Source organism: Amblyraja radiata, chromosome 30 (assembly GCF_010909765.2).
Source record: "Amblyraja radiata isolate CabotCenter1 chromosome 30, sAmbRad1.1.pri, whole genome shotgun sequence".
Taxonomy (NCBI): Eukaryota; Metazoa; Chordata; class Chondrichthyes; order Rajiformes; family Rajidae; genus Amblyraja; species Amblyraja radiata.
Window position 1 is genome coordinate 26,347,344 of NC_045985.1, and position 14,742 is coordinate 26,362,085.

Here is a 14,742-nt window from a genome sequence, read left to right on the forward strand (position 1 = left end):
GATTTAAAAATCACTCCTGTTATTAACTTGTCGGGCGAATTTTTTTTAAAACACACAAAAGGGCAGTCGGAACGATTCTTTAGCAAAATCTTGCACTCCAACAAAATATAATCCAGGACCGGGTCGGAACCCCCCCCCCCCCCCCCCCTCAAACTCGTCAAAATCGCGCACACGGCCAGTGGCAGAATTGCAGCACCGCTGAAGGTATTGTAACATACCTAATAGATTGGGGGGAGGGGGGGTTGGGAGGAGAGGTATTTGGGGGGATGAAGGGGGAGGAGAGGCCAATGATGGAAGAAGAGGGGGGGAGGTGATGGAGGGGAGGGAGGATAGTGGGAGAGGGTGAGGGAGGTGGATGGAGGGAGAGGCGATGGAGGAAAGGAGTGGATGGAGGGGAGGGAGGGAGGTGATGGGGACGAGAGAGAGGGGGGTGAGAGAGAGGGTGGGGTGTGAGAGAGAGGGAATGGGTGAGACAGTGAGGGGGTGAGAAAGGGGGAGTGAGAGAGGGAGGGTGAAAGAGGGAGGGGGCGAGAGAGAGGAGGGGGACGGTGTGAGAGAGGGTCGTTGTGACTCCCGGTACCTGACCAGGAATGTTCCGTTTGCAGAAGAAAGCGCTGCTGGCCTTGAAGAAGCAGAGTTGACGAGCTCAGAGCAGCCAGGGAGGCATCAAACGCTGTCGGTGCCCTCGCAGTGACCTCCTCCTCGCTGAATTACGCTCAACAATTGTAATACGTTGTCAACGATTACACTGAATGAAGGTCCAAACTCTCCTCAAGGACCGCAACACCGCCTTCAGGTCTGGCGACAGAGCCCTGTACAGTGCTGCTAGAGCCAACCTGAAGAAAGCACCAGGGATGCCAAAGCGGCCCACAAGAGGAAGATAGAGGACCACTTTAACAACAACGATCCACGGCGGGTGTGGCAGGGCATCCAGCACATCACCAACTACAAGCCCAGCAACAGCACGACGGCCGACGGCGACGCCTCACTGGCAGAGGAGCTGAATTGCTTCTTTGCTCGCTTCGAGACAGAACCAGAAGAGCTCGTCACCATTCTCCCACCAGCCCCTAACAACAACAACTACACCCTCACTGTGCAGGAGCATGAAGTGAGGCGGGTGCTCAGGGCGGTGAACCCGAGGAAGGCTGCGGGCCCGGATGGCGTGACAGGAAGGGTTCTGAAGGAATGTGCAGACCAGCTCTCCGAGGTCTTCACGAAAATCTTCAACCTGTCCCTGTCCAAATCCATCATCCCATCGTGCCTGAAGTCTGCCACAATCATCCCACTACCAAAAAAGCCTGTTATCAGCGGCCTTAACGACTACCGACCGGTCGGTCTCACACCAGTCATCATGAAGTGTTTCGAGAGGCTGGTCCAGCAGCACATCAAAGTCAGCCTCCCGCCCACCTTCGATCCATACCAGTTTTCCTACAGAGCAAATAGGTCCACTGAGGATGCCATCGCCACTGCTCTTCGCACTGCACTGACCCACCTTGAACACCAGGTGAGGATGCTTTTCATTGACTTTAGCTCCGCCTTCAATACCATCATCCCCAGCAGACTGGTCACCAAACTCATGGATTTAGGACTCTCCCAACCCATCTGCCTCTGGATCAAGGACTTTCTGTCTAACCGCCTCCAGACCGTCAGACTGGGCCATCACCTCTCCACCCCCATCACACTCAGCACCGGCTCCCCACAGGCTGTGTGTTGAGTCCCCTCCTCTACGCCCTCTACACCCACGATTGTGCCCCCGCCCACTCCACCAACACCATCGTCAAGTTTGCGGACGGCACGACTGTGGTTGGACGTATCTCAGGAGGAGATGAGACAGCCTACAGGGAGGAAGTCCAAAGACTGGCAGCGTGGTGTTCAGACAACAACCTCATCCTAAACACCACAAAAACAAAGGAAATTATCATAGACTTCCGTAAGAATAGTGCAGCCCCCAAACCCCTCTTCATCAATGGGGACTGTGTGGAAAGGGTCTCAGATTTCAGATTCCTGGGCACACATGTTTCCTGCCTCTAGCGTGGCCAATCCCTTAATAATCTTACACGTTTCAATAAGATATCCTCTCATCCTTCTAAATTCCAGAGTATACAAGCCTAGCTGCTCCATTCTCTCAGCATATGACAGTCCCGCCATCCCGGGAATTAACCTTGTAAACCTACGGTGCATTTCCTCAATAGCAAGAATGTCCTTCCTCCAATTAGGGGAACCAAAACTGCACACAATACTTCAGGTGTGGTCTCACTAGGGCCATGTACAACTGCAGAAGGACCTCTTTGGTCCTATACTCAACTCCTCTTGTTATAAAGGCCAACATGCCATTCGCTTTCTTCACTGCCTGTTGTACCTGCATGCTTACTTTCATCGACTGATGAACAACAACCCCCAGATCGCTGTTGTACTTCCCCCTTTCCAATCTTTTCCAATCTTAGTAATCTGCTTTCCTGTTTTTGCTACCAAAGTGGATAACCTCACATTTATCCGCATTAAACTTCATCTGCCATGCATCTGCCCACTCACCCAACCTGTCCAAGTCACCCTGCATCCTCATAGCATCCTCTTAACAGTTCACACTGCCACCCAGCTTTGCGTCAACTGAAAATTTGCTAATGTTACTTTGAATCCCTTCATCTAAATCATTGATGTATATTGTAAATAGCTGCGGTCCCAGCACCGAGCCTTGCGGTATCCCACTAGTCACTGCCTGCCATTCTGAAAGGGACCCGTTAATCCCTACACTTTGTTTCCTGTCTGTCAACCAATTTTCTATCCATGTCAGCACTCTACCCCCAATACCACGTGCCCTAAATTTGCCCACTAATCTCCTTTGTGGGACCTTATCACAAGTTTCAATCTTTATATTTTCACAATAGTATTTCTGTTCCGTTGATGGACGCAGTTAACGAGTTAAAATGAACGGATCGACAGACAGCTCTGATTTCACATGGGTTTTGCGACGTGGAATTTGGGGATTAAAATAGGAGCCCCGTTTCTTTCACCGGTCCCGGGATCCGACTCTTTTACACACCCGGAGAGGAACCGCCGCAGATACCCAGCCACTGGTTTGGTCCCCAAGGCCCGAGGCATCGAGTTGATTGTGTGGAGTGCAAATGGAAATCAGAACCCGGCCGGGCCCACTGCGCACGTCCGGAGAGACAGCGTCATTTTGCGTCGCTACTGCGTCACCGGCTTCCCCCAACTGCGCAGGCGCGGATGGTCTCAATTTTCCCCCAAAACATCCAGCGGGCCGGAACCAGAATTTCGGGTAATTTCCGTCAAAGTGGAAACATTGATATTGCAGCAAAAAACATTTTTCTCTGGATTTTTTTTACTCTGGGGGAAAAAAACACCTTGACCGGAGGCCTGCTAGATTTTGAGGCCTTAGGCTTCAGTAAATCCGGACCGGCCCAGGCCCCCCTAGATTTCGAGCCCCTAAGCTCAAACTTGTGAAGCTTATAGGTAAATCTGGCCCTGCCTTGCGCCGACTGTTGTATTACAACAGCCCTTTAAATCATTAAATGACGTTAATGTCGTGTCAGTTCGAAGCACCCACTCATTGGCTGTTAAAGCAAAGTTTACACCAATTTCCTCCCTCCTTGGGTTTGAACTCATTCTTCAAAAGATCCGTTCCGAAAAAATGAATCTGTTGTGTGGAGAGCAAATGCTGCAAACGCACTTTAAATTCTCAGGTAGTCAAAAATTCTGGAGAAACTCAGCGGGTGAAGCAGTATCTATGGAGAAGGTATAGGTGACTTTTCGGGTCGAGACGCTGCTTCAGACTGATGTGTGTGGGCGGGGGATGGGGACGGGAAAGAGGAAGGCGGATATAGTGGGCTGTGAGAGAGCTGGGAAGGGGAGGGGAAGGAGGGAGAAAGCAAGGACTACCTGATATTGGTGAAGCCAATGTTCATACCGCTGGGGTGTAAACTACCCAAGCAAAATAGGAGGTGCTGCTCCTCCAATTTGTGGTGGGACTCACGCTGGCCATGGAGGAGGCCCAGGACAGAAAGGTCGGATTCGGAATGGGAGAGGGAGTTGAAGTGCTGAGCTACCGGGAGATCAGGTTGGTTATTGCGAACTGAGCGGAGGTGTTGGGCGAAGCGATCGCTAAGCCTGCGCTTGGTCTCACCGATGTAGAGCAGTTGACACCTGGAACAGCGGATGCAATAAGTGAGTTTGGAGGAGGTGCAGGTGAACCTCTCCCTCACCTGGAGAGACTGCTTGTGTCCTTGGATGGCGTTGAGGGGGAGGTAAAGCGACAAGTGTAGCATTTCCTGCGGTTTCAAGGGAAAGTACCAGGGGTGGGGGTGGTTTGGGTGGGAAGGGACAGGATTTGGCGGACTTTAGGACCCGGAGCTCAGGACCCGCCGCCCGCGGTTGCTGCTGAACCCGCGGGAAGGGCGATTGTGTCAATCTTTATATTTTCACAAAAGTAATTTCTGTTCCGATGCCGGAACATTCCATTCCGTTAACGTTAATGCGTTAAAATGAATGGATCGACAGACAGCTCTGATTTCAGTTGCTGTTTATTTCACTATTCCCACATTTACATTCCCCCTGGTTTTATTTCCGCGCTCACTGGGGTTTTTACGACGCGGAATTTGGGGATTAAATGGGAGCCGTTCAGCGCAGAACTGTTGTCCACCGGGTTTCTGGCCCACAGCCCCTGAGCCCCGCTCCTGACGCCGGTCCTGGGACCCGACCCTTTTACACACCCGGAGCGGAACCGGAGCAGATTCTCATCCACTGGTATTCATGCCAAGTCCAGAAGAAAGGATAAAGTTTCTCCGTGAATTTATTCCCAGTGAAGGTGTGGAGATGGGACTTGGTGTCCGCGTCGTAAAATGAAACTGTCCCGGACTCGTAACTGAGATAAACTCCCACCCTGTCGGGGATGGGACGGGCGGGGAGACGGAGTGTAGGGTAGGCGAGTGCATTAAACTCGTAATTCCACCGCCAGATGCTCCAGACTCCAGTCTTCGGGGTCTGTGTGACCCCTCTCTTCCTCTCCACAGACTCTTCGGCGACCCCCAGACTCCAGATCATACTCCCCTCTTCCATCTCCACCTCCCAGTAATGTCTCCCCGATGTGAATCCCTCCGTTCCCAGCACACACGGCCAGTCTGTAAACCTCTTCCCGGTGTCAGGGAGAATCCGCCCGGACCAGATGAGTCTCATGCTCTTCCGATCCTCAGACACCTCGAGCTCCGGATGCGCCGTTTCCACATCCAGGGTGACGGAGACTGGGGGGAGAAGCAGAGAATCACGAGAGTCGTCGGGGGGAGACTCGGGCAGCGCGGCCGCGGGACCGGGGGAGTGGCCGCTCGGCCTCAGGCACAGGCGGGCGGACAACTGAAACCTTGCAAAGGGTTTCACCCCAACCACATCAGGTAACAACGGACATCTTTCCCGGAGTTTTTATACAGGGATGGAGGGGGAAATTTCGTGAGGTGAGGGAGGGTGGACGGGGTGGACGAGTGCGGAGAGCGAGGAGGATTGTGAGATTGCGGTGGGGATGGAGAAATGAAGCGGGCTATTCAGATATGGAGGCAAGAGGATATTGAGGTGAGTGGTAATTTGAGGTTGTTAAAGAGGAGGTAGAGGTGTGGGGTGGAGTCGCCATGATCATAGTGAATGGGGGGAGATATGAGGGGCCAGATGACCTGCCCCTGTTTCGTTGAGTGGAGGGTGAGAGAGACGGAGGGGAAGCAGAGGTTGGAAGGAAGCAGAGGATGATCCGGCGTTAGACAGAATGGGTGAAGACTTGTGGTTGTAGGGTCGCTGAAAGAGAGGGGTCACGGGTGGATTTGATGGGTGTGTACAACTAAAAACACACTGATTGCAATATATGAACTTCACTGAGGGAATGACAATGTTCCGCTTATAAGGCTGGTCCAGAAAGTGAAGGCAGGTGGGATCCAAGACGAGCTGGTGAAATGGATCCAGAATTGTCATGGTGGTTGGAGGTAGAAGGTAGCGGTAGAAGGATGATTTTTCTGCTTGGAGGTCTGTGACTGGTGGAGTGCAGCAGAGATCGGTGCTGCAACCTTTGCTGTTTATGTTGTATGTTCATGGCTTGGATGTGAATGTAGGAGGTGTGATTAGTAAGTCTGTGGAGGATACAAAAATTGTGCAGAGCGGGGAATGTTGTCAAAGTCTGCAGCAGGATATCGGGTAGATCATCAAAATTGTATTCGCATGCAGGGATATCAAATCAGGATAGTGCAGGTTTATCTTTAGAGCAATTAATTTTAAAGTGGATCTGAGTTGGAAGTTTTCTTTACACTGAGAGTGGGTGATATCCGGAACATGCTACAGAGGAGGTGGTGGAGTGAGATGTAATCACTATATTTGAGGCACTTAATACGTGAGGTGCAGAAGAATGGTGATGTAATGTGGGCAAATCGATTAGTATAGATGGGGAAAAGGTGACATGGACATGATGGGCTGAAGGGCCGGACTCTGTAATGTACAACCATAGCTCTCGGCTCCAAGAGCACTGAATGACTGAGTCACCACACCACATACGTGAGGTGCAGGGAATTCCAAATGTTCCCCAGTCTCTGCGTGCAGCAATGTCTCCTTATCTCTGTCCTACATGGTGCAGCCCACATTCTGAGAGGGTGCCCGTTCTCCAGACCCCTCAGACAGGGGAAACATCCTTCCTGCATCCAGCCCACTGAGCCGATTAGGAACTTTGTGTTTCACTGAGATCTCCTCCAATACACCCGAACTCTCGAGTACACAGGCCTAGTCTACTCACTCTCACCCCACACAGCAAACTCATTGTCCCAGGAACAAGTATTGTTATTCTTTGCTTCATTTCCTCTGTGTCAAGTCTGTCAATTTATCGGTACACAGGAGCATAGGAACACAAGAAAACAGGAGCAGGATTAGGATCCGCTCCTCAGCTTGCCCCTCCATTCAATGTGATCATGGCTGATCTAAGCTGGCACCAATTCCTCTTCTGAGTGATTTTCCCAATAATCTTAATTTTTAGATCTATCAAATATTAATTTGTAGCCAAGTTGCACATATCCAATAACTCAGCGTTTTTCCACCATCTTGGGCACAACATTCCAGATATTCACTGCCCTCTGAGAGATGCAACTTCCACACATCACATGAGAGGTCGCTCTGGAAGGTTGGATCTCATGGAATCTGGGGTGAACCAGCCGATGGAATACAACATTTACCTGAAGGTCACAGACAGAGGATGTTGGTAGAGGGTTGTTTTTCAGACTGGAGACAGAGTCCACTGTTGTTCCTTATTGATATACACAATTGGGTGTGTATGTAGGTTGCACGGTTAGTCAGTTTGCAGATGGAACTAAAATTGGTGACATTGTGGAGAGTGATGAAGGTTATATGAGAGTAAATGGGATTCCTGTGCACTGGGCCAATGGACTCAGGAACGGCAGGTGGGATTTATTCATGTGAAGGTGAAGTGATGCACTTTGCTGAGACAAACCAGGGCAAGACATACACAGTAAACGGGGAACTTTATAGAACTGAGAGATCTCGGGCTGCAGGTACACAGTGCCATGGAATATGCAACAGTGACAGGCAGGGTGGTGAAGAATGTGTTTGTCACATGCTTTCATAGGTCAGGATATTAAATACAGGGTTTGACACAATAAGGTCGTAAGCGAATTAGAGAGGGTGCAAAAGGATTTACGATAATTTCATCAGGTCCGAGGGGCTGGGTTATAAGGAGATGTTGGACGGGCAAGGGCATTTGTCTTTGGAGCCCATCGGGATGCATTTAAAAATGTTTATAAGATGGAAATAATGTGCACAGATCAGGTGAATAGCCACAGTATTTCACCCAAGGCAGGAGAGTCTAAACCTCTGACTCTATGATGCTTCCCAGCTGATGAGTTTAGTGGGAGATCAAATCTCCAGTTTCCCTTCAGTCCACAATAGAATTAATCTTTGCATCTAGGTATTACTTAAAGATGTATAGGAATGACCTGCAGATGCTGGTTTAAACCGAAGATAGACTCAAAGAGCTGGCGTAACTCAGCGGGACGGACATCATATCTGGAGAGAAGGAATGGGTAATATTTTGTTTCGAGACTCTTCTTCAGACTGGTTATGGAAAAGGGAAACAAGAGATATAGGCGATGATGTAAAGAGATAAAGAACAATGAATGGAAGATATGCAAAAATGAAGATTATTTTGGCCATTGTTATCTGTTTGTTTGGTGAAAATGAGAAACTAATGCGACTTGGGTGAGGGAGGGATAGAGAGAGAGGGAATACCAGGGCTAACTGAAGTTGGAGAAATGAACAATTCATACAACTGGGCTGTAAGCTGCCGAAACAAAATATGAGAGGCTGTTCCGCCAATTTGAGTTTAACCTCACTCTGACAATAGAGGAGATCTAGGACCGAAAGGTCTGTGTGGGAATCGGAAGGAGAATTAAAGTGTTCAGCAACTGAGAGATCAGGTCGGTTCAGGCAGACTGAGTGAAGGTGTTCAGCAAAATGATCGCCCAGTCTGCATTTGGTCTCATCGATGTATAAGAGTCCACATCTTGAACAATGGATACAGCAGATGAGATTGGAGGAGGTGCAAGTGAACCTCTGCCTAACCTGAAAGCACTGTTGGGGTTCCTGGACAGAGTTGAGGGAGGAGGACATGACTTCAGAATTAAGGGACAGAAGTTTAGGGGTAACATGAAGGGGAACTTCTTTACTCAGAGAGTGGTAGCGGTGTGGAATGAGCTTCCAGTGGAAGTGGTGGAGGCAGGTTCATTGGTATCATTTAAAAATAAATTGGATAGGCATATGGATAAGAAGGGAATGGAGGGTTATGGTATGAGTGCAGGCAGGTGGGACTAAGGGAAAAAAGGTTGTTCGGCACGGACTTGTAGGGCCGAGATGGCCTGTATCCGTGCTGTAATTGTTATATGGTTATATGGTATATGGACCGATGTTGCATCTTCTGCGGTTGCAGGGGAACGTACTGGGGAGGAAGTGGTTTGGTTGGGAAAGGATGAGTTAACCAAGGAGTTGCAGAGGGAACGGTCTCTGCGGAAGATGGAAAGGGATGGAGATGGGAAAATGGGACTAGTGGTGGGATCCCGTTGGAGGGTGCAGAAATTTTGGAGGATTATGTGTTGTATGCGGCGGCAGAAAGGGCAGGGCTGCAGAGTACCAAGGAGACACGAGTGTGGACCTAATCTATGATGGGAGAGGGAAACCGCCATTCCCTAAAGAATGAGCACATCTGGGATGTCCTGGTATGGAACACCTCATCTTGGGCGCAGATGCATCATAGGCGGAGGAATTGGGAGTAGGGGATAGAGTCTTTGCAGGAAGCAGATTGGGGAGAAGTGTAGTCGAGATAGTTGTGGGAGTCAGTGGGTTTGTAATAGACGTCTATCAATAGTCTATTTCCTGTGATGGAGACTGTATGATCAAGAAAGGGGAGGGAGGTGTTGGTGATGGTCCAGGTAAATTTGATTGCAGGATAGAAAATGGTGGTGGAGTTGAAGAAGTCCTTGACATCTGCACGGGTGCAGGAGGTAGCACCGATGCAGTCATTAATAACCATATAACCATATAACAATTACAGCACGGAAACAGGCCATCTCGACCCTTCTAGTCCGTGCCGAACACATAATCTCCCCTAGTCCCATATACCTGCGCTCAGACCATAACCCTCCATTCCTTTCCCATCCATATAACTATCCAATTTATTTTTAAATGATAAAAACGAACCTGCCTCCACCACCTTCACTGGAAGCTCATTCCACACAGCTACCACTCTCTGAGTAAAGTAGTTCCCCCTCATGTTACCCCTAAACTTCAGTCCCTTAATTCTCAAGTCATGTCCCCTTGTTTGAACCTTCCCTACTCTCAGTGGGAAAAGCTTTTCCACGTCAACTCTGTCTATCCCTCTCATCATTTTAAAACCTCTATCAAGTCCCCCCTTAACCTCCTGCGCTCCAAAGAATAAAGCCCTAACTTGTTCAACCTTTCTCTGTAACTTAGTTGCTGAAACCCAGGCAACATTCTAGTAAACATCCTCTGTACTCTCTCTATTTTGTTGACATCCTTCCTATAATTGGGCGACCAAAATTGTACACCATACTCCAGAATTGGCCTCACCAATGCCTTGTACAATTTTAACATTACATCCCAACTTCTATACTCAATGCTCTGATTTATAAAGGCCAGCATACCAAAAGCTTTCTTTACCACCCTATCTACATGAGATTCCACTTTCATGGAACTGTGCACGGTTATTCCCAGATCCCTCTGTTCACCTACATTCTTCAATTCCCTACCATTTACCATGTACGTCCTATTTTGATTTGTCCTGCCAAGATGTAGCACCTCACACTTATCAGCATTAAACTCCATCTGCCATCTTTCAGCCCACTCTTCCAACTGGCATAAATCTCTCTGTAGACTTTGAAACTCTACTTCATTACCCGCAACCCCACCTATCTTAGTATCATCTGCATAATTACTAATCCAATTTACCACACCATCGTCCAGATCATTGATGTACATGACAAACAACAGTGGACCCAACACAGATCCCTGTGGCACCCCACTCGTCACTGGCCTCCAACCTGACAAACAACCATCCACCATTACTCTCTGGCATCTCCCATTCAGCCACTGTTGAATCCATCTTGCTACTCCACCATTAATACCCAACCATTGAACCTTCTTAACCAACCTTCCATGAGGAACCTTGTCAAAGGCCTTACTGAAGTCCATATACACAACATCCACTGCTTTACCCTCATCAATTTCCCGAGTAACATCTTCAAAAAATTCAAGAAGATTAGTTAAACATGACCTTCCAGGCACAAATCCATGTTGACTGTTCCTAATCAGACCCTGTTTATCCAGATGCTTATATATATTATCTCTAAGTATTCTTTCCATTAATTTGCCCACCACTGACGTCAAACTAACAGGTCTATAATTGCTAGGTTTACTCTTAGACCCCTTTTTAAACAATGGAACAACATGCGCAGTACGCCAATCCTCCGGCACTATTCCCGTTTCTAATGACATTTGAAATATTTCTGCCATAGCCCCCGCTATTTCTACACTAACTTCCCTCAATGTCCTTGGGAATATCCTGTCCGGACCTGGAGACTTATCCACTTTTATATTTCTCAAAAGTGTCAGTACTTCCTCTTCTTTGATCCTCATAGTTTCCATAGCTACTCTACTTGTTTCCCTTACCTCACATAATTCAATATCCTTCTCCTTGGTGAATACCGAAGAAAAGAAACTGTTCAATATCTCCCCCATCTCTTTTGGCTCTGCAGATAGTTGGCCACTCTGACTCTCTAATGGACCAATTTTATCCCTCGTTATCCTTTTGCTATTAATATAGCGGTAGAAACCCTTCGGATTTACTTTTACCTTACTTGTCAAAGCAACCTCATATCTTCTTTTAGATTTTCTAATTTCTTTCTTAAGATTCTTTTTACATTCTTTATACTCCTCAAGCACCTCATTTACTCCATGCTGCCTATAACTATTGTAGATCTCCCTCTTTTTCCAAACCAAGTGTCCAATTTCCCTTGAAAACCATGGCTCTTTACAATTTTTACGATTTCCTTTCAACCGAGGAATGTAATGGAGATAGAGTTTGGGGTATGGCCTTGGACTTGGAGGATTCGAAGGAGAAGTTATTAAGAGTGAGAACCAGCTCCGCTAGGCGGAGTAATGTTAGCAGAGGGAAATTGGATGGTTCTGCGGTCGAGGAAGAAAGGGAGGGCTTTAAATCCTTCCTGGTGGGAGATGGAGGTTTAGAGTGACTGAACTTCCATTGTAAAGGTGAGGGGGTGGGGGCTCGGAATGTGGGTCATCAAAGTGACGAAGGGTATGTGTTTATGTATTTTGGGGAGAAGGTTAAACCGGGCTATGTGGGGCTGGGAAATTATAAGGTGTCTGGTGTAAGGCTTAAAGATGTCAGAAACAAGAATAATGGAAAAGTGTCAGCTTTACCTTGCTTGAAGTCATCAGATATTTCTTCGAATGCCGTGTTGAACGAAACAGGGCAATGAAACTTTTCAATCGGCAAGGCATCATCTACCACCGCTGAGTTACTCCAGCTTTTTGTGTCTATCTCAGGTCTGTAGGTTAATTGGCTTCTGTAAATTGTCATAGAAACATAGACAATAGGTGCAGGAGGAGTCTATTCGGCCCTTCGAGCCAGCACCGCCATTCATTGTGATCATGGCTGATTGTCCCCAATCAATAACCCGTGCCTGCTTTCTCCCCTTTTCCCTTGATACCACTAGCACCTGTCGCTAGTGCATGTAGGTTAGAATCAGTGATCGCTGGTCGGCGCTGAATCGATGGGCCGAAGGGCCTGTTCCCAGCTGTAGAGGTATCTCTAAACTGAAATAAAACCAGTCAGGAGTGCACAATTGTCGGTAAAACACAGTGCTGGAGGAAATCAGCGGGTCGGGCAGCATCTGTGGGGGGAATGAACAGGCGAACCTTTAGACTGGTGGAGAAGGGGAGATGTGGGATGAAACCGGGGCACCCGGAGAAAACCCACGCAGTCACAGGGAAAACTTTCAAACTAAGTGCAGACAGCACCGTAGTCAGGATCAAACCCGGGTCCCTGGCGCTGTGAGGCAGCAACTCTACCACTGTGCAGACCATGTTCTCGGCTCCTGTACATACTTTAAGATGTGGGTTCATCTGAACCTTGGCTGTGGTTTAGTTTCACACACAAACAGCTTGCAGACAGACACACAATGCTGCAGTAACTCAGCGGGACGGGCAGCATCTCTGGAGAGAGGGAATGGGTGATGTTTCAGGTCGAGACATCTTCAGACTAGTTGGGGTAGAAAGGTCTCCAACTACTCCCTAACTAGTTGTGAATCTGTGGAATTATCTGCCAAAGAAGGCAGTGGATGCCGGGGGTGGGGGGGGTTATAGAATGATCTGCCGGAGGAAGCTGTAGAGGTTAGTATGATATTAAACATTTGGACAGGTACAGGGATATGGAAGATTTGAAGGAATATAGAAACAGTAGGTGCAGGAGTAGGCCCTTCGAGCCAGCACCACCATTCACTATGATCATGGATGATCATCATTCCTGCTTTTTCCCCTTATCCCTTAATTCCGTTAGCCCTGAGAGCCATATATATCTCTCTCTTGAAAACATCCAGTGAATTGGTCTCCATTGCCTTCTGTGGCAGAGAATTCCGCAGACTCGCAACTCTATGGGTGAAGAAGTTTTTCCGCATCTCAATAGACGATAGACAACAGGTGCAGAAGTAGGCCTTTCGGCCATTCAATGTGATCGTTGCTGATCATCCACAATCAGTACCCCGTTCCTGACTTCTCCCCATATCCCCTGAATCCACGATCATTCAGAGCCCTATCTAGCTCTCTCTTGAAAGTTTCCAGAGAACCGACCTCCACCGCCCTCTGAGGCAGAGAATTCCACAGAATCACAACTCTCCGTGTGAAAAGTCCTAAATGGCCTACCCCTTACTCTTCAGCTGTGACCCTCGGTTCTGGGCTCCCCCAACATGGGGAACATTTTTCCATATGGGCAGGATGTAGGCAGAAGGGATGAGTTTGTGTAGATACATTTTTGGTAGAGGCGATATGGTCTGAATGGCCTGTTTCTGTGCTGTATCTGTCTCATGCGATGTGCTGGTGAACCTCCACTGCACCTTCCTTGAGCACGGTGATCAGAGGTCCACACTGGTGCGGCCACTACATGTTGCCTATCGTGTTGCACGGTGCCTTGTCTGCTCTTGTCCCATGTCTCCAGTCAGCCCCCATCACCGCTGGATTGTGTACCATCCCCGGCCCTTGTTGTGTTGCAGGCCTCCACACTGCGGTGCTGTGCAGAGCAGGAACGTCAGCCATCGCCGGCTCCATCACCACCGTCCCCGTGGGTGGAACGGTGAGGTTCCCCGTCCTACATCACAGCCAGGAGAGGTTTGTGGTGGTGATGGAGCGGATCCAACCCGATCTTGCAATCCTGGCCTGGAAGTCTGACAGCCCGGAATATCCGCACTGGGTCCGCCCGTCCTACAGGGACAGGGTCCACTTCGGACGGGACGCCTTCATCGAGCTGCGGGCCGTGAGTCCGGGTGACCAGGGGACGTACGAGGTGCAGATAAATTACTTGGGGAGGGAGCTGAGGAACCGTGACCGGGAGCAGTTTGAGCTGCGAGTGGTCGGTGAGTAGCATCGTGGAGAGTTGTACAGTATCCAGACTGGCTCTTCGGCCCACATGGTACATGCTGACCCCCTGGGCATTCTGGTCTGGTCCCACCCGCCTGCACACAGCACAAGGAATGCAAAGAGTCGCCACCTAAAGGACACTGAAAGCGTTGCAAATAATTCCATTTTACACAAAGCATTTTTAACACTTTCCATTTGTGAACCCATCAATTTAGTGATCTGTAGTAGTGCTTGGCTTCATTTAACTGCCGGCGATTCCCAGACGACGAGATGGAATTATTTGCCTCAGATGGCGGTGGAGGCCAATTCTCTGGATGCTTTCAAGAAAGAGCTAGACAGAACTCTTAAAGATAGTGGAGTCAGCGGATATGGGGAGAAGGCAGGAACGGGTACTGATTGTGGATGACCAGCCGTGATCACATTTAATGGTGGCGCTGGCTCGAGGGGCCGAATGGCCTAATCCTGCACCTATTATCAATAAGTGATAGGAGTAGAATTAGGCCATTCGGCCCATCATGTCCACCGCCATTC

At 48.8% G+C, this 14,742-nt stretch overlaps 1 protein-coding gene across 1 annotated transcript in view; it reads right to left on the bottom strand.

Annotated features, from left to right (window-relative positions):
* Positions 1 to 3,007: 3,007 nt before the first annotated feature.
* LOC116990046 (E3 ubiquitin-protein ligase TRIM39-like) overlaps positions 3,008 to 14,742 on the bottom strand; it is a 35,866-nt gene continuing 24,131 nt past the window's right edge. Inside the window, exons 5-6 of the mRNA XM_033047571.1 lie at positions 5,144 to 5,255; positions 3,008 to 3,149 (exon numbers count right to left, since the gene is read on the bottom strand). Coding sequence (XP_032903462.1) covers positions 3,008 to 3,149; positions 5,144 to 5,255 — 254 coding nt within the window. The remainder of the gene's footprint in view (positions 3,150 to 5,143; positions 5,256 to 14,742) is intronic.